The sequence below is a fragment of the Acartia tonsa genome, chromosome 5 (assembly GCF_053477335.1).
Source record: "Acartia tonsa isolate MP-2025a chromosome 5, ASM5347733v1, whole genome shotgun sequence".
NCBI classification, from domain to species: Eukaryota; Metazoa; Arthropoda; class Copepoda; order Calanoida; family Acartiidae; genus Acartia; species Acartia tonsa.
Genome location: NC_137264.1, coordinates 15,682,063 through 15,702,987, shown reverse-complemented (window position 1 = coordinate 15,702,987; position 20,925 = coordinate 15,682,063). Strand labels below are relative to the sequence as shown.

Sequence of the window (20,925 nt, the reverse complement as noted above, 5' to 3'; positions counted from 1 at the left end):
AGGAATCATTCAAAATCCAGATATTTTTTTATTTCTAAAGGTGAATAAAAAAATACTAAATCATAGTTTTAAATTTTTATTTGTATTTAACAGTAACATAGCAATAAAATGAGCTCTAATCTCTTGATTCTTTATATTGAGCAGCTTTGTTTTAAGTTTATTTTTATATCTTATATCTTATGGTTTAAGAGATAGCAGGAAAGGGGAAAAGGGGGGTGGGGAGATTATGAAATATGCCACCCACCCCTCTCCCGAATCTTCTTTTTCCCAATTTTTTTTACGAACGTTAGTCCCAAATGTGTAAAGCATTTATATATTCTTTGCTGACAATTTTAAAATAATTATTTTGTTCTATTGTTGAGAATCCTCTTTTCTATGAATAACAAGGACAATCATGTAGTAGAAACCTAGCTATGATAAAAAATAATTAATCCTAAATAAATCAATAAATAACAAATAGGGTACAGAGGTTGTTTTCAGATTTTGCTGTACACTTTTTCAAATGGACACAAAAATTCCAATTACATTCAAACAGCAGATAATTGTTATACTTTAAGTAGCTCAGATACTTTATACTTTTACGTTCAAAGTTTTATATCCTGTTTTAGAGAAGTGTTTCCATCCACACAACTTTTTTTGATTTTTCAATATCCGACAAGGAACAAAAAGTTAAAGATTAGCTGCGCTACTTATAAAAAGATTATCAATCTCTGCTGTTTGAATAAAAATAGAACACATCCTAACTCTATAATTCTCATGAGGGGAATGAACATTGGACTGTAAATTACTCTAGCACCAAAAGATTTATAACCACGTAGCCTCAAAAATTTGGGTACTTTTTTAGTTTTGTGTCCAAACTTTTTCACCAATAATTTTAATTAATAATAAAGGTTTATTTTGTTTATCATCATTGTTGATGTATATGAATTAATAGTCCATTGTCCTATCCCTTAACAACTCTGATTTTTCTTCTCTCTTTTCTTTTTCAAAATCTCGGCTGGTATATTAATCTTCTTTTATTGAAATTCCTATCGAAATTGGATTCCTAGTTCCGCTCAGTTTCTCCTGCCCAGTGGAATCTGGAGCCATTTGTTGACATTCAATCTCATTACTTTATGTCAACAATATAGAATTTAGTGCATTAGGCTTAAAGTAAAGCACAAAGCATCTCTATAATTAAGTCTAAGTATGTTATTATGAAATATGCTTACCAAAGTTTGTAACATTCTTAAAACAAATTTTTCCTTTAAAATGACATGATTTTGCAGTCACTCCAGATTTACCAATAATCGTTTGTCCACCTCACTTGTAGACCTTACTGTATTTTGTCGATATAAAGATAAAACCTAAGACTAACATGGCCTTTTTTCTGTTTCTGAAGAAAATTACTCACTTTCAACAAAAATCTGACATATTAATATTTGTTCTCAGGCTCCATTTTTCATATCTAAAATATTTTTAAAAAATTCTTTAAAGAAAATTTGTTTCTTTTAAATATTCTAATTTATAATGAGTTATAAGATTCTAGCGGCTACGTGGATTTTTTGGTCGACACTCCCTCTCCTTTTTTAATTTTAGTTTTTAAAAAAATTAAGGGTGTAGGTAAATTTTTTTCTTGGGAGGGTGGTGTTACCCTCCCCTCAAAAAGTTATAAACCTTCATAGGACCTATTAGAAGATGCCCTTAAAAGGAGAACCATAAAGCGGTAAGCGAGATCCTTCGGTACAAACAGACAGACATCCTGATACTTTATTATATGGATTGCATCATAATCCTTGTTGTTGAGAAAACCAGAAAACGAAAATATTTTAATTACAAACCCCCCTCCCCCTTTTTTTACCCCCTTGAAAAACTGTATGCACGCAGCTGGCCAACATTAAAGCATTATTTAAAACAAATCCCCTCCACACACAATATTTGTATACCTGACCCTCAAATAATCAGGGGAGGGAGGGGACATTGGACTGTAAATTACACTGGTACCCAAAGATTAATAAACATATGTTTTCTCATTGGTTGACTCAAAAACTTTGGGCATCTTACTGAATTTTGATAGTTTAGTTCCAAACTTTCTAACTATAAATTTTAATCTTTTAGATGGAGTAATTTTGTGTATTATCAATGGGGATGTACATTAGGGTGGGTCGATTTTGGACATTTTTTTTCTGAGGCCAAAGCGGGGATCTGCACTCAATTTATATAGATATAATACACCTCTGGGTGATTTAAAATTTATCCTAAGTCTTAAAACCACTGACGACCAGACATTCAATTGTATAGCTATTTGTAAATGGGAGTCAAAAATTTATTGAATCAGAACTATGGCTTCATGGTGCTCCCTGGAAATGCCTTGATGAGCTGAGTCAGGAACTTTTGTCCGTTTCAAAAAATCTCGTTCCTAGCCTGAGAAAATCTAAAAAAACTCTACAAATTGGACAATTCTCAATAAACCTTAAAAATTTTTGTTTTTTTTAGTGATTTCTAAGGCTAGGAACGAGATATTTTGAAACGGACAATAGTTCCTGATTCAGCTCCTCAAGGCCTTTCCAGGGAGCACCAAGAAGCCATAGTTCTGATTCAAAAAAAAAATTTTGAATGTCGTCTTTGCATACTAATAAGTAATGAATTATATTTTTAAGTGGTCGTGTTCTAAAACTCAATTTTTTAAAATTCTTTTTCGGTCAGAAATGTTTTTAAGGTTAATTTGATTTGTTGCATATCCCCGCTTTGTCTAATTCCGATATGAACCCACCCTAATGTACATCAATTTATCGTTCATTGTCTTATCCCTTGAGATCTCTGGTGTAATGCAATAATTGATACCATTACCATCCTGTTACAAACATCTTCATATCTTTGTTTGTGCAGGGTACTAAATATTCTAGAGCATGGACAGTTACATAACATAATTCTTACATTACAGTAACAGGATGTTTGTCTGTGTACAACAAAGGATCTATGTAGCCGCTGAACCGATATGGTTCTTCTTTACAGTGAATCTACTTATGGGGCAAGGAAAGGTTCTTATATAATTTGGAGGTTACCCTCCAAATGGAAATTGACCAAATGATAAAAAAATTTCCTTTCAAAAAATTGAAAGTTGAGGATAGACTTACCTAACCCCCTTCTTTCCCTCATGTCAATTATTTAGTAGAGGTCTCTAGGGGCAGCAACTAAATACTATAGTAAAGAAAAGAGCCCGAATTTCCCACTAGACACCTACTTTTTGGGATTAAAGAAAGTGTTAAAGTGCTTCTCGTACCCCCTTGGCAAAACTCTGTGCACGCCACACTGATATAAACCTTGAATGTAGAACAGCAGCATAGCATGGATGGATATACTCTATAAATCTTGTATTCTCACTACCAGAATACTTTAATATGGTGTTACATCTGTTCACCAAATAAGAAACAGCAAATTAAAGAATTATTTTTCCAGTATGGCTTTGAAACCGATTAATATTCGATGGATTAGAACCGGTATTCAGCCACACTGAAAAATTATGTATAATATTAAAATAAACAATCATAATATTCGTCTTGTTAGCCATGCCTTCGGCATCTCGGGTCTAACAAAACTGGTTTTAATCTTAAAATTGTACATTTTTATATTCGCGAAAAGCTGTTTATAAGACGATGCAGGAAAACATAATTTGTTGATGAAATGTTTCGAAATAAATAGCATGTTTTAAATAAATATTCTTTGATTTTCTAGTTACATCTTCGTAACCAGCGGCTACGCCCATAGCATCTAGGCTCTGTATTCGAAACGGCAGAGAAAGGCTGAAATCTGAAAATGAAATAGCCTAAAGCTATCACAGGACTTATGTGAAGCTTAAGCAAAATAGAGAACCCAATCGGTTCAATAGTTATTGAGATCTTAAACTTCAGACAGAAAACTCTTACTACTTTATATAACAGGATATATTATTATCATATTTTCAACTATTTCTTACATTTTTAATATTTTTGTTGTTTAACACCCTGTGAATGATTTGCAATATTGAGAAATTTTCAGGGCGGAGATATCAACGAAGCATAAATTATTCATACATTTTTCACCTCCCTCCCAAATTAGCATCAGATACCATAGGAATAATATATAATAATTAGGGGGAGATTAATTTATGATGTATTATCCTATCCGTGTATTCCTGGAAATTTTTGTAAAGATTGGCAATCTTGTGTGAGAGGCTGTGAACAACATTTCCAGTATGGCTTCCAAACCGATTAATATCCGCTGGACTAGAACCTGTTCTGTAAAATGCTAAAAATCATATACCGTATAGTTTTATTGGCAATTTTCTACGAATAATAAAATAAAAATCATTATATTAATACCGGTTTTCGTTACCCCGGTTATGTGGCCCCCCGGCGATAACAAAATGGAGTTAACCTTATAATTTTTTTATTTTACTATCCGTGGAAAGCTGTCTATAACACGATGTGATAAATAACTTTTAAATACCAAATATTCTAGATAACACTTTACATAAGTTGTGTGAAGAAGGGGCGTGCGCCTTGGATGTGGGGGATGGTGTGATGAATACTTTACCTTTTATAAAAAAAATTCGGGTTTGGGGTAGGACAATCCACAAATATTCTGTACAGTGCTTAATTACACCTTTAATTTTCATAACATTAAAGGTACATATTATGGTTCTACGTCAAACGCAGGAGTCCCAAACGTCAGAGTGGACAAACGCAGGAGTGGACACTTAACCTAAACTAACCTATTTTAGGTTTTTAAATGCCTAACCCCTGCGGGGGGCTTTTATGTATATTCATATCTTAACCTAACCTAACCTGTATAGAAATACTTACATAAATTGATATTTTAACACTCCTGCGTTTGTCCACTCCGACGTTTGGGACTCCTGCGTTTGCCCTGGAACCCATTTTATACCCTCAAAAATTGCAACATCTCAACTGTTTTTTTTACGGTAATTGGGCAGTTTTTTTGGGGGGAGGGGGAAGGGGTAAATCTGAATAGAGAATTAAACTCACTCTAAGCTATACTGTCACAATAGACCTTAAGGTATAATACAACGGACTATAATTTGATGTAAATGTAAGCAAAGAGTGTTCCCTCATCCCTCCCTAACGTTTTTAATTCTAGGCAGGGAAGCTTTAACAAAATTTATGGGCGGGGGGTTAATTTATCTAGGGGCTTTTTTCCATTTGGGGTGGTGGTATCCTCCTCCAAAAAAGTTATAAACCTGCCTAGGACCTATGAGAATCTTCACCATAAAGGAAAACCATATCAGTTTTGCAGTTAGAGAGATACTTTGGGACAGAGAGACAGACAGCTACACAGACACAGATACTGTTACTTTTATATAAGGATATATAATACATATATAGATTTATATATTAAAGTTGACATCTTACAAAACAAATCTAGAAACTATTTTAAATATTAATCATATAAAAATGTAAATGTAGAAATGTAGTATTTGAACTTTACAATCTCTATACAATCTAGGAAAAGAGACCTATATACACAAAAGCTTTCCTGTAGTATAAAGTAGTGGCAATTTTTATCTGAAGCTTAAGATTTCAAAAACTATTTGACCAATTGTTTTCTTCTTTTAAGGTAATCTTCACTTAAGTACCAGGATGGTTTAATCTGTATCTTTTTTTTTGTATTTAAGATTTGGAATGGTTTTATGCTATATATATATACCCTATCGGAAACAGATCCCCTTGGTGCTAGGGGCGAAGCCGCTATTAGATGAAACGAAGTATATAGCTTCTGCAATCTAAGCCTATATAACTCAAGCTTTTAAAGCAACCTGCAAGTATAGGCCTCATGTAGAAAATAAGAATGAGAAAGAAAACTACCCACCCCCTTATTTTAGTTTTTTTTTCGAAATTAAAGGGGAATAGAGGGGAAAGTTCTTAAAGCGGAGAAATAGAAAGTTTGGGGTAAAACATTTACCTTATACAAAAAGCAGAAATCTAATGATTTACATGTTTTTATATGTTTGCCCAAATAATTTTTCGCAACTAAATACCTGTCCATGTTTACAACTCCCAGAAATATACTTTTCAGGGCCCAGCAGCCGCGCGACAGCCGCGACTAAGCGGCAAATATTAACCCGCTTGAAGGCTTTGATTTTTTTTTAAATTGAGGGATCTCCATATTTGGGTCAGTTTAGACTTTCTGCTGAATTTTAAAATTGTTGACTTCCCTGAGGCTTACAGACGGCTGACGTGCGGCTGCCAAGCCCTGATATTTTCCATCTCGTTACATAGTTATGGACCATTTATTGTGTGTGTTTGTGGGGTAGGGGGGAGGACAAACAATTTCTTTTCACAGATTTCTAGCTGAAATGCCACATAAATTATAAATTACTCCAATAAAACCACCAGAAGAAATTCAATTTCTTTTTATGAATATTAGTGTAGTAGCTAGCCTAGCCTGAGGATAGAATAGAATGAGGAGGAGGGGATACACCCCGAGATCTTATTTTGGTGCATCTCTCAACCAAATTATCTTAATTGCTATCCATGATTATGTGGTCACACGCCCTTTAGACATCAAACTCTTAGATTGCACGACCTTTGTCAGGAAGTCTTAACTGTGCATGGTCATGAGTTGCGCCAGTATTGAGTCAAGGCATTCCCCATACTCTAATTATTTATATCTTGCACCTCACATACATGCAGTAGGAATCACTTTTGATGTCTTTGGTCATAACGCGCTGATGGGCCGAGATTAAAATCTACGTTTTTTAAACGGTACATGACGAGCCAAATACAGATTTTTAAATTAGCTTAAAAATGAAATTTTTTAGTTGGCAGATGTGATGGGTATGCGAATTGTACGGATGCCTCAGATGAAAAAGACTGCAATAGGTAATCTAATAAATTATTTTTTTCTGCATACTAATTTAAATATTTTTTACCTAATCTTAAGATCTTCATTCTATATAATAGCAACAAGAGAGGCCTCTAGGGGCACTATTTTTAATTTTTAAAAAAATTTTGGGGAGAGGTCATATTTTTTAGGGGTGTTTTCTTTTGGGAGGATGGTGATACCCTCCTCCAAAACAGTTATAAATCTTCCAAAAACCTTCGGTAGAGAGTGACATCTAATTATTTTTATATATGGATTTATATATTTCCTTATATGAAAGAGGCAGGATATCTATCAGTCTGTTTGTACTGAAAGATCTCGCTTACGTTAGACTGGACTTCAATCAAAAGAAATTGAATCCACCCCCCCCCCCCAAAAAAAAAAACACACACTCCTCAAAACCTGAAAAACATTAAGGTGGGGTGTCGACCTGCATGTGCCGAGAGGACATAGACGCAAGTATAAATAAATATAAATAGTTAAAAATTACTTTTAAAAAATACTGTTTTTTTCTAAGTGTCTACGAACCCCCAATTGGTACAGAAGGAACAACTGAATATGATGAAATGTTTACAACTCTAGCTGCAACAACTGAGGAAACTCTAGCTTCAACAACTGAGGAAACTCTAGCTGCAACCACTGAGGAAACTCTAGCTGCTACAACTGAGGAATCTCTAGCTGCAACCACTGAGGAAACTCTAGCTGCAACCACTGAGGAAACTCTAGCTGCTACAACTGAGGAAACTCTAGCTGCAACCACTGAGGAAACTCTAGCTGCAACCACTGAGGAAACTCTAGCTGCTACAACTGAGGAATCTCTGGCTGCAACTTCTGAGGACTCAACTGTTGATGTTGAAGAAGTAGAGGCTCCGATCACTGTCAAAGAAACGCCAACAAAACTGAATGATTTTACAACTACCATCACACCAACAGTAACTGAAGACTTTTTTGGGTTCGGATCTTTTGATGTTCAATCTGATGAGAATTGCCCGCAGTCTTGCAGTCAGTAAGTAGTATTTTATTAAGGCGGAAAATTGTGCTTTACCACAAAGTGCTTGTCGTTCCCCCACTGTATTTTTTTAAAACAAACAAGAATAGTTTTCATGAAAACTGATGCCTTTTTGAAATAAAAAAAAAGATTTCACACAACCGGAAGTTCCCAAAGTCATAGAAATGACGAGAAAGTCATGACATTTTTTTGAATTGTTTGAGGAAGTGAACACTAGATGCCTTTTTTTCAAAACGGTTTAAAATTGTTAATAAGGGGTTAGGGGTAGTTTTACCTATGCCTAACCCTAATATAGTTAACATAATCATGAAGATAGGTGTTATTGAACAGTAAATTACATAGGTACCAAAAAATATTTTTTTAAGATTGGTACGTTTATGGAGTTTTGATTAATTGATTCCAAACTAGCAGTGTTTAAACCTTTTAACCAATAATTTCAATCTACAGAAGAGGTAGCTTTATGAATCATTAGTGATGTATATCAATTTATCATCCATTGTCTTATCCCTTATTTATTGAATTGTAGAGAGGTTTCCTATGTGTGTGGAAGTGACGGAGTAACATACAATAGTACCTGCTTGATGAAGCACCTGGCCTGCAGAAATGGAATTCAGCTCTCTGTTAAACATCAAGGTAACATTTATGGATGCTTTTACTTGAAGTGCCCATAGAGCATGCGCAGTTTCCGCCACGGCTCCTCTTTCCCTATTTTTTACTCTTTAGAGAGTTGTGGTACACTCCCCAAAGATAAATATAAACCTTCCCAAGACCTATGAGAAGCTACACTGTAAAGGATAACCATATCATTCTATTGGTTAGAAAGACCTTTCGGTACAGACAGTCAGATACACAAACACACAGAGATACATCCTGTTACTTTTATATAAGGTTATATTTTTAGGGAAATGTGAAGAGTCTCCTTGCTTTACAAAGTGTGAAGAGGTATTGAAATTTTTTTAAAATCTATTTTTACTAATATTTTGTCAAAAAAAAGTCTGTATATATGTTTGTCCATCTGACATAGTCGCTAGTTTAATAAAATTAAGGAAAGAACGATCCATTATACTGCTATCTTAAGATTTATAACCACGTTATCTAATTTGATGGCTTCAAAACTGTTGGTACTTTTAATGAATTTTGATTGGTTGGTTACATACTAGTGTGGTAGGGGTGAAGCAGTTCAACCCTACTGAGCGAGTTCGATTCAAAAGAGCCCCCAGCCTTAAGGATTCTATCAATAAAGTACTACAAGTAGTTACTGTTTGAAAGATATATTTGAACTGAATGCACATACAACAATTTAATAGCTTATATACAAAACAGATTATAAATGGGTTAGGTAGAGAAGGGGTGTGGAGATATGGGGGGAAGCCCCATCCAGGTGAATAGTAGAGGGGTAGGCTCCCGTAGTGGGGTAAGGTAGACGTCCCCCGGAAAAGGGTAGGTTGCTGGAGCATGTAGAGTGGAGCGGCAACTCCCTCCCGATTTCAGCAGTGGATAAGTTGACCGCTGTCTCTGATGATCAAACAATGGCCAAAAATGGGCTGGCTAGAATTGTGATAAGCCGGGGATTAACGTCTGGGTGTTACTTGGTAAACATGGAGCATAGTATACTCTGGAAAAGGCCTGTCCGTATGCCGACTACCACACTAGTAGTGTACAATCATTTCAACAGAAGTGGTAATTTGTATATCATCAATGGGGATGTATATAAATCATCGTTCATTATCTTATCCATTAAAATCCCTGCACAAAATGATTGTAGCCATACCTTTGTTTATGTAAATCAACTTAAATAAATAACTGGAAGCTTTTTAAGATGCCAATAAAAATGTCATCAAACTGGCCTACCATTGTACAATTAAAATCTATACTGGCCTTTCATTGGTCATTTGTATTGTATGACTTCATTTTTCCTAGGCACTATAAACAGCTTCAAATAACTCTCCTTGTTGTTTAGATTGTTGATCTTGTTTGCGGGTCAGATGGAGTAACTTATACAAATCTGTGTGTGCTGGAGAAAATTTCTTGTCTCAATGAGGTAATGAGTACAGCAGCTACGCCCCTAGAGTCCCGTAGTTGCACTTGAGGTGCATTTCAATTTAAAGTTTTAAAAATAAAATAGAAGTTAATGGAGGTCACTTTTTTCTAGGGATTTCTCTTTGAACGGTGGTTTCTTCCCGTAAAAATAGTTATAAACCTTCCTAGGACCTATCATGGTTCTCCTTTTCTGTGAAGTTTATGGATTCTTTTACTTTTTCTCCCGTAATTGCTTTCCATTTCAAACAGCTTCACTACTATTAAACGTTTAATATTCCTTGTTATTATTAGACTAGCGTAGAAGTTGTAAATTCTGGAGCTTGCCCTCAGATAACAGATAGACCAGAAAAATGTGTGACTGAATGTGAAAAGGTATGCATGACAATTATATTATATCTAGGGAGACAACATCTATTAAAGTGAATCAAACAGACAAGGGAACCTTAACTTATATAACCTTCACCCCCCCCCCCCCCTCCATTCTTGATTCAAAATCATTATGGGGTACTATACCCCACACATTTGAAAGACTCTCCCCCCCCCCGCTCCTTTAAATTCTATGTAGAGTAAAAGTTTGAACCCCTATAATTTACCTTGAGATGTATGGGAATTCTGAAAGTTTCATTTTGAAGTCTGTTGCTGGTTATCTGATGAGAGGTCAACTGTATCCACACCCATGTAAAGTAAAAAGGCATTCAATATTCAAAAATGTAAATATACAATTTTAAGTCTGAACAAAAATTCAAGTAAATTTATTCCAAAATTATTTACATAGATGTTTGATATGGATTTGGACTTACTTATTATCATAGGGCGCATTGCAACTCCTCAAGTAAGTCTATCCGCTACACTATCAATATAAGGATCATGGAAAGAAAACGAAGTAGCAGGTTCCGTCATATTTTCAAAGTAGCTTTTATCCCATTTCTAGCTCCTGCGGGGGCCTCTAACCATGCAGGGACAATTCTCTAACCCTGCGAGGCTGTTATTAACATTTAACAAACTTGACCTAAAATAACCTATTAAAATCTATTGTGAAAATTCGCTACTTCGTTTTCTTTCCATGGTCGCAATATTTATCAGTTCTTGTGCTTTCAGATCCTGCTACCAGTGTGTGGAGATGACAACATAACCTATGATAATATTTGTTTCCTCAAGAAAAGATCTTGTCTGGATGGCATGGAGATACAGGTGGTCCATGATGGAGCCTGCAGGTAATATCTATCTATCTATCTTGTCTAGATGGCATGGAGATACAGGTGGTCCATGATGGAGCCTGCAGGTAATATCTATCTATCTATCTTGTCTGGATGGCATGGAGATACAGGTTGTCCATGATGGAGCCTGCAGGTAATATCTATCTATTTTGTCTAGATGGCTTGAAGATAAAGGTGGTCCATGATGGAGCCTGTAGGTATTATCTATATATCTATCTATCTTGTCTAGATTGCTTGAAGATAAAGGTTGTCCATTATGGAGCCTACAGTAATATCTATCTAACTATCTATCTGTCTCTTTAGCTATCTATCTTGCCTTGATGGCATGGAGATACAGGTGGTCCATGATGGAGCCTGCAGGTAATATTTATCTATCTATCATGTCTGGATGGCATGGAGATACAGGTGCTCCATGATGGCGCCTGCAGGTAATATCTATCTATCTATCTTGTCTAGATGGCATGGAGATACAGGTGGTCCATGATGGAGCCTGCAGGTAATATCTATCTATATATCTTGTCTGGATGGCATAGAGTTACAGGTGGTCCATGATGGAGCCTGCAGGTAATATTTATCTATCTATCTTGTCTGGTATTATCTACTAGAGTTGGCTCGATATAACTATCTCACTATTGGCTAGTTTTCTATAAGTACATATCTATTTATCTATTTCAATTTTCCTCCCTCGCCATTACTATCTAAAAGAAAGAAGTAAATATTTAATATTTTGAATGATTTTAAAAAGATTTCTACAATTATATTTTTTATTTACATTACCATCACCAAAGGGTTAATATGATTAAAATTTTAGTTTTAATATTTGAACACTATGGAAGTGTCGCCACAATCGAATTCTTTTAAAACAGAGTTTTCTTTGATTTTCTATATTATGAACGTATATTTTTTGTTTATTAAATCAAGATTAAATACTTCAATGTAATTCAAATATCAACATGGATTGAAAAACTTTATTCATTCCATAAACAAATAGAATAAAGGTTTTATCGCAATGGTCAATGATAGTTTAATGAGGATTATTGGAGCACTATGAGTTTTGAACATTTATTCCTTGGAAAACTTGAGCTCATTTATAGACATTTATTTCCTATATAGATCTGACATGGATCTTAAAGCAATAAAGCAGGCTGTTTTGTAAATGTTAAAAATTCGAAGAATGTATTAAATAAAAGTTATCGCAAATATACTTAGTAAATGATTCATCAATAGTTTATGGATTTTGTTAAAAATGGTAGTAATAAATAAACATAAAAACTACACCCACCTTAATTTCAATAAATTTCATAATAAGAGATAGTTATGTTTTGTTTTCATCCCATAATAGGGTAGCAGCTTATTATGCCTTTAAAAAAATGACGTCATACAATACAAATGACCAATGATATGCCTGTATATATTTTTTTACCATTGGTCAATTACAATGCATACTAACATTGTTATTTGTATTGTATGACGTCATTTTTTTTGCTAGTCACTATAAGCTGCTTCCATAATAGGTAACTGAGTTAAACTGCATTTCCAACAGAATATTAAAATGATGTTATTTTCAGGGATGAGAAGATAATCGACCCTTTCAAAGATTTATTTGAAAACATCATTGATGATTGTCCTGACAGGTAATATCAATAAAACAGGGACAGTGGATAAAATTCAACAATTTAAAAAAAATTTATATAACTAGCTTTATTTTTTATTTAATGCCCAATTTCACTTATTCCAGATTATAATTCTTTTTTTCTTCAAAAAAATGTATGTTTGAGGCAGTTAGACTTTAAAAAGGCTTTTGATATGTTTGATTTAATAAGATGACAACATCCACAAGTTACGTTACACAAATAAATCATAGCATGACAAACTAACAACGTGAGTTTAGAATATCATGACAATTTATATCATACAGTGGAAGAATTTCAAGGTGGCCAAATTTTCTTAAATGGCTGTCACTTTCGCCCTTCTGGTGGGAGTTGGGTATGAGATAAACCCTAAGTTTACTCTTAGTTATGTCAATAGCTTCGTTTAGACACCTTAACATCCTAGATTGGTCTACTTTAGCTTCCCTGGTGACTCAGCAAAGTCAAAACTTGGATTTAGCGTTCAGTCATCTTAAAAGCTTCCTAATGAACAAACATAAATATCTAATTTTGTTATAGTTGTGAAGGATTGGAAATAAACCCCTGCTGTGGAAGCAATGGTGTCACCTACAACAATATCTGTCACCTTAAGTAAGTTTTTTTATTCAGGTAGGAAGGGGACAATGGGCTGTTTATTATACTAGTCCCCAAAGTTTTTAATAACGTTTTCTTTTTCGTTGGTTTAACAACTTTGGGGACTTCTAACTAATTTTTAGTGGTTGATTCATTAAGTTTAGTGTCCAAACGTTTCTACCAAAAATTGTAATCTAAATAAAGGGAATTTTAGGTACCGATTTATCTTATCCATTTAGATCACTGCTTTTAAATCCTTTTTCATAATACAAGCAGCTGCAAGAAAATGTAGAAAAAGAGAGCCATATGCTCAGGCTAACAAAACTGGTATTGAATTTATGATTTTTATTTTAATATTCGTGAAAAATTGTCTGTAAACATGATTTTTCAGTATATACGAGAACCAGTTCTAAATCTAATCCACCGGATATTATTAATCAGTTTCTAAGCCATACTGGAAACTGATTTTTCCTGGGGAAATATTGACAATACGTCCATCCATGCAACAATATCCTAATGTTAATATTGCGACAGCAGCCAATTACAACATGATTTTTCTGTAGGAAAGAAGCATGTGACTCAAACATGGATATCACCCAAGTATCTAGTGGCCCTTGTCCTGTTTCAAAGTAAGTTAGAGATTTTTTATGCTTCTAGAGTTTTATATGAATATAATAACAGCATAATTCAAGTATATTTCATCCTTACTATATGTTTCCGGACCTGATACAATACAAATTACATGACGTTCGCCATTTCTTATTGTTTCAACAATAAACATAGTAGTATAAGATGCCTACTCAGGAAATTGAAGGAACAATTCGGCCATATTATTTGGTAGAAAGTGTAGACAACAGCAGCCAACCATACTTATAGATACCTTTCTATTCAAATAGTCTAAAAACCTGTGCAAAACCAATACTCATGGATCTTAAGGGATACACATTGACCGATAAACTTGATGTACATCCCTAATGATGATATACAAAATGACCCCTTTTTAAATAAAAAATTAGTCGTTGAAACATTTGAACACTCCATTTAATTAAACAATTAATGAAAATTCAGTAAAAGTCCTCAAAGTTGTCAAGCCAACGAATGATAAAACGTTTTTGTAAAACTTTGAAGACTAGTGTAATAAACAGCCCATTGTCCTCTCTCTGATATGAGATCACTTTTGACAAACCCACATGATTATTTTTATTCCAGATGTGAAGCTGACTGTAGTGAATCCACCCAGGATGAGGTGTGTGGCTCAGACGGGAAAACCTATTCCAGCCAATGTCAACTAGAAAAGACTGCATGCCAACTCAATGTCAATATTACAATTTTAAATCAGGTATAAATAGTATACTGTGGACCTGTCTGGTCAAAAAAGCCTCTCAAATCAAATTGGATAAATAAAAAAAATTCTAAATTGAGACGAATAAAACACCAAAGCTTTAAAGTGTGCAAAAAAAAACTAGAGATCCTTGGGACCGAGCAAATGACGAGAAAGTATTAAAAATATTCGATTGGTGGAAAATGTAAAACTATTTTTAAAAAATGCCTAAAATTGGTTAAATAGTTGCTTAACAATCCACCAGTAAATTATAAATGCCTTTTCAGGGATCATGCTGTTTGCCAAAAGAAGAATGGATGTGTCGGGATGGATCTTGTGTTAGCAAATTCCTCACTTGCAATGGAAACAAGGTGACAATTCCCAGCTGTGCAAACACACTCCCCTCCCCTATAAATTTTATCAATAATTTGAAAGGAGGAAGGTTTTTTCTAGATGCCTTATACCTACCCGGGTGGTCTGACTAAACCCCCCCCCTCCCTTATTTATTTTTAAAATAAAGTGGGATGAGTTTAGAGCTCGACACTGCACTTCAAGGGAACCGTCCAACAATGTTTTTTTCTTAAAAATGTGAAACGGTTGTATTTTTTTGGGATATTCAAAAATTCCTTAGAATAAAATATCTTCTACTTGTAGGACTGTGCTGACGGCTCTGATGAAGAATTTTGTGAGTTCACCTGCAATGACAGAACAAAAATACCTCTTTCTCAACATTGTGATGGATTCCCTCACTGCCTCCAGGAACAGTTTATTTATCTTAGTGGACAATTTATTCATCTCCAAATTTACAAGAACAATCGATGCAATGCCTTGTCAATCACAGAACCGACCCAGCTTATATCAACAACGAAATTAATTCGGAAAAAAGTCACGAAACCAATACGTTATCTCAGCTGTTGCTGGTTGGCAAGACATCGTAAAATTGACGACCTCTCCATTTGCCCCAAAAATATTATTTTAGATTTCTTTCGCTTGGTTATACCTTTTACCTGGAGCCATCCCCTAATTATTTTTAATGTTCAGAAAAGTAACTCTACTCTAAATTTTTTAATGTCCGTTTGTCACACCGAGTAATTTGTTAAGCTTCGCTAGTAATGGCTATAATTATTCTTTTTTAATATAAATCTTTTTCGATAGACCTACTGTGCGGTAGGAATGAAACGCAAATATCTTAAGGTATAAGACAATCAACAATAAGTTGATTAAGATTCCCAAAAATAATAAACAAAAGTTACCCTTCAGTTGATTAAAAATATTAACTAAAAAGTTTTGACACTACTGGTTTTATGCAAATTTTGATAAATGGTACCCAAATTTTTTTTAGCACAAAAATGAGTGAAGTTGTTACAAAACTTTGGGTACTCTGCACCAAGAATATAAGAGCCATTAAAGTAACTGTATCCAATGATAGGGAGAAGATGAAATTGATTGTGCCAATGTCTTCTCTCCCAGAGTAATACAGGAAGATGACAGTAAGTTAACATGATATCCGCGATCGTGGCTTAACATAGGTTCGGATCTCAGCCCGACACAGCGTCATAAATAAGGACATTAATAGACCAAAGACTACTACTGCTATGTCAGGTGCGCGACATAGTTAAATGAGGAGGGAATGCCTTTGCCCAGAAATAGGCGCAACGCATTACTATGAATGAACAGTTAGAGCTTGTCAGACAAAGGTCATGCAATCAAAGGGTTAAAACCGAATCCTTTTCCTACGAAATTCAAAATTTTCTAGGGTAAAAAACTACACCTTAAAGTTAATATCCAATCGAATAAAATTGTGTTTAAAACTTACAGATAAAGTTCAAATATTATTTTTGTGATGATTTTCTTCATCTAACAGGGAAGCATATTCATAACTCTAAATTGATGCACATGTGTGGGCTAAAAATAATTAAGAAAAGTTTAACTTAACCCATTAGTGCCGAGCGCCACTTTTATGGGCCGATCGAGCTGTAAGTTTCAGGGAAGCTTTATAATGGTCAAAACGGAATTCGTATTTTTTTGTTTTGCTCTAGTGGCGTGCACAGGAAAGTTGCAAAAAAACCCGGTTCGGCTTGGCCATAAATACCAACCAGGCATTAACACCCGTTTTTGGTGCTTTCCCCCAGTTTTAAAACCCGGTTGACCTGTATAAACCCGGTTATTTTGACCAAAAATCGAAAAATGTAATTTTTGAACGCCAAAAGTGAGATGAACACTTTTTAGAACTTTGATACGATCCGTAATTGAAAACTACACAACCTCATGTAATCTAAAGAGCTACAAGTATAATACGAAGCGATTTATTTCAAATTTAGTGTTTCGGCTATAGGTGCCGCCGTTTTCGGGTAAAAAAACCCGTTGCTCGAAGTTTTAAAAGACACACACTACAAAAAAAGAACATATAAAATTTGGGTGTTACATATCAGAAAACGAGCATAAAACTATTGGGTGACACCTATCACAAAGGCTCTAGCTTCTTATAAAAGCGGGAAGTTTGTAAATATTTTACTCAAGACACTAAATCGTTACAATTTTCATGAGAAATACGCATTTTATAAGGCATACAAAACGCTCTAATTTTCGTTCTATTTAACGTAATTTTGTAATTTTTTTTGCTGGTTATTTCATTTTACATATACTTTTATCATTTTATCAAAAAAAAATTTATCTTTTTTCATCATTTTTTGAAGAAATTAATGCTTAAACTAAGGGTATCTTTAAACGCAAAATTGACGCACTTAGAATAAAAAATGCGTATTGAGTACAAAGGGGGGATAATTTCAAGTCATGCATGTTCCAAAGATATCTTTTTTTCCATAAAATTTTAATGTTTAGTCCACCGGAGATTACCCTGAAAATCATATATCAATTTAGGAAGGTAATTTTTGTAGAATAGTTACTGAATTTACAACTTTATGTACACTAAAACTATAGTTAAGATCAAAGGCGTGCAAAAGGTTGGTGTAGGGGTTGTTTACACCACCCTTGTAAAATTAAGGGGGATGGATACACCTCCCTAGGTGTCCACCCATGTCCACCCTCTTGACAAGAGCCTACACCCTCAGATACACCCCTCTATAAATTCCAAGGGGGTGTAAAGGAAATAAATTTACACCCCTTAAAATAAAGAGTGGGGGGGGGGGGGAGGTGTTTAAGGCGGGTGTATAAAATTAAGCCACTGATTAAGATAATTCTATGCTATCTATTTTTAGATAAATTAATCATTAATTTCCAGACTTAACTAAAAAAAATCTTGCAATATTCTGTACAACTGTACTGTACAAATTTAAATCAGTAAATAAAAGTGATTGACACAAGAAGGAGCTCTCATACATATGTAATTAAACAACAATTAATACCTCTAAAGATCTTGATTGGTATATATTTATAACTTTTAATATTGTTTACAATAGTGATTAAAGTTAATGTTGGGGAGGGAGATATTTCCCAATCCTCTTTTTAAAGTTTGTAAAAATGTATTACTTATGTAATGAAGTTTTGGTGACATACTTAAAGGGACTGTGAACGTAAATTTTTCTCATCTTAATATCAAATCTTAACATTATCTCATTCATAATATCTCACAGATGGAGCAAAACGCGCTTTTGTTTGCTTAAAAAACGGCTTTTTCCGACGATTTTTATAAGGTACGGGGAAAGGAAGAAATTTTCCGTATTATATAAAATGTGCATTAAATTGCTTTTTTCTCCCATTATAGCTAAAATTAAACTTTTTCACATAGTTCTAGATTTTTCCTAACAGTTAAGCTGACTTTTAACATAATCCTTGCTTTAATTCAATGTATAGTTACTTAGAAATTGATAAAATAAGCAATATTGTTTTATTGAAAACCAAATACAATAACAAAGCCAGAAACAGGATTTTTATTAGTATCCAATTAACTTTAAATGGCCCATCTCTCGCCCACCTTTAATTACAAATTTGTAAATAATTAAGACGCAATATTTCTTTATAAACAGTCTGATAAAAGTATAAACTAATTCTCCAAAGTGGGTTATCTATTGTTCAACACAATAAAAAAGGATATTATTATTTTATATAACCTATGAGATTCAACCCTTTGTAGACAGTGGGGTATTTTTTTTTGTCAATAATACGAATTTAAAATATGTCTTTATTACCTAATTACTACGTTATAAAAAAACGAATTGGCAATTTTATAGCATAAAATAAATCCTTAACAGTAAGTAAATTGTTTCAACTATATATGACAAGTTAAATATCCCTACAAACATTATAAGAAACAAAAACGTTCAGATTTTCCCTGTTTTTTCCTTTTTCCCTCTCAAAATACCATAAAATCAAGGCATTATTTCTGGATATTTTTGTGAATAGGACATTTTTGGTTGATCAGTGTAGTGAAATGTGCTTAGTAAATGTTAAGATTTGATAATCAGATGAGAAATTTTTACGTTCACACTCCCTTTAAATAAACTATCCTTGATTTTGGTTAAAGGGAGCTGTTAAAAGTTGTAAGTGTCAAAAAATTTAGGTGGTTATAAATTAATGGAATATAACCTGATATTATTATCATTTATGTACAAAAAGATTATAGATACAGTATTACACTTTTTTCATAAGTAAATTGGATAATTTTTTTTATTTTTTTATTGCAACACAAGGTTATTTGTTTATCTCCTGGTACAAGATTCAACATTATTATTAGTTAAATCTAATTTTCTATTGAAACAAGCATTCAACCATTTTTACAGTATTATCGACTTTAATATGAATTATTAAATATGTATTATTAACCCTTAACAGTCGGGCCCCTTGCCGCACCTTAATCGGTTGGTGATGGGGTGGGCGTTCAACGCTCCCCCCCCTATTATCTCAGTTCCTATTAGACCTAGAGGGCTAAATCTTTTTTGTGCAAGTCCCCTGTTTGATAATAAATTTCCGACCTTTTATAAGTCAAAGTCAATTTTTGCTTAGTTTACCTTTTTATTTAACAACCTTTTTTACTTAAAAATTTTAAACGGCTGTAATTTTCTTATTTTTGAAGCTAGAAGAACAATTTTTTTACAGAAAATGTTTATCTTTAAGTAAATTTTATATTAGAAATATCAAATATAAATTTCAGCGGCCGCAGCAGGCGGTCAGCAGGGAAAACGGCTGCGGATCTCTATGAAATTTAGATATGTTATGTTGACATATAAGAAAAGCTTACGTTTAAAAGGGGGACGTAACTGAAGCTTTTTTGATGCTGGGGGGGGGGGGGGGGGTTCTCCGGAACCACTTGATGAACCATGCAAATTTTTTGGACTTAAGCATTTAGGGGTATGAACATCTTATGGTTTCAAAGTCAACCCCCTACCCCCATCCCCTAGCCCCCTGGGGCTCAAAACCCCCCTAAAAATGAACATAACCTTAATTTTCTCAGAAACCATTTGACCAATAGGGATGATTTCTTAAACTTAAGCTTTTATGGTTATAAACTAACTTCTAGTTTAGAAGTCACCCCCCTGCCGCCTACTCCTAGCCCTCCGGGCCTCAAAAAAACCCTAAAAATGAACCTAACCTTAATTTTCTCAGAAACCATTTGACCAATAGAGATGAATTCTTAAACTTAAGCCTTTATGATTATAAACTAGCTTTTGGTATAGAAGTCACCCCCCTGCTGCTAACCCCTAGTCCTCCGGGGATCAAAAAAACCCATAAAAATGAACCTAACCTTTATTTTCAAGGGGGTGACTTATAATCTAGGAGTTAGTTTATAATCATAAAAGCTTAAGTTTAAGAAATCATCCCTATTAGTCAAATGGTTTCTGAGAAAATTAAGGTTAGGTTCATTTTTAGGATTTTTTGGAGCCCCGGAGGGCTAGGGGTTGGCGGCAGGGGGGCGACTTAAAATCTAAAAGCTAGTTTATAACCATAAAAGCTTAAGTTTAAGAAATCATCCCTATTGGTCAAATGGTTTCTGAGAAAAATAAAGGTAGGTTCATTTTTAGGGTTTTTGGAGCCCTGGAGGGCTAGGGGTTGGCGGAAGGGGGATAATTATAATCTAGGAGTTAGTTTATAATCATAAAAGCTTAAGTTTAAGAAAATTTATAGGATTTTTTTAAGCCCCGGAGGGCTAGGGGTTGGTTGCAGGGGGGTGACCCCCCCCCCCCGACTGATTAAGGTGCGGTAAGGGGCCCGACCGTAAGGGGTTAATTAAGTGAATCAATCTGTTAGACCAATGGTAGAAACTCAGCAGATAGACGAGACAGACAGACAGGCAAGAAG

The 20,925-nt window shown here is 34.3% G+C and overlaps 1 protein-coding gene across 1 annotated transcript in view; it reads left to right on the top strand.

Annotated features, from left to right (window-relative positions):
- The window catches only part of LOC145318849 (uncharacterized), an 80,168-nt gene that overhangs the window by 57,024 nt on the left and 2,219 nt on the right, over positions 1-20,925 (top strand). Inside the window, exons 29-42 of the mRNA XM_080160509.1 lie at positions 6,800-6,860; positions 7,379-7,867; positions 8,397-8,503; positions 8,772-8,812; positions 9,831-9,911; positions 10,202-10,282; positions 11,009-11,124; positions 12,696-12,761; positions 13,296-13,367; positions 13,913-13,978; positions 14,559-14,688; positions 14,958-15,041; positions 15,325-15,430; positions 16,101-16,160. Of these exons, the coding sequence (XP_080016635.1) occupies positions 6,800-6,860; positions 7,379-7,867; positions 8,397-8,503; positions 8,772-8,812; positions 9,831-9,911; positions 10,202-10,282; positions 11,009-11,124; positions 12,696-12,761; positions 13,296-13,367; positions 13,913-13,978; positions 14,559-14,688; positions 14,958-15,041; positions 15,325-15,430; positions 16,101-16,160 (1,560 nt within the window). The remainder of the gene's footprint in view (positions 1-6,799; positions 6,861-7,378; positions 7,868-8,396; positions 8,504-8,771; positions 8,813-9,830; positions 9,912-10,201; positions 10,283-11,008; positions 11,125-12,695; positions 12,762-13,295; positions 13,368-13,912; positions 13,979-14,558; positions 14,689-14,957; positions 15,042-15,324; positions 15,431-16,100; positions 16,161-20,925) is intronic.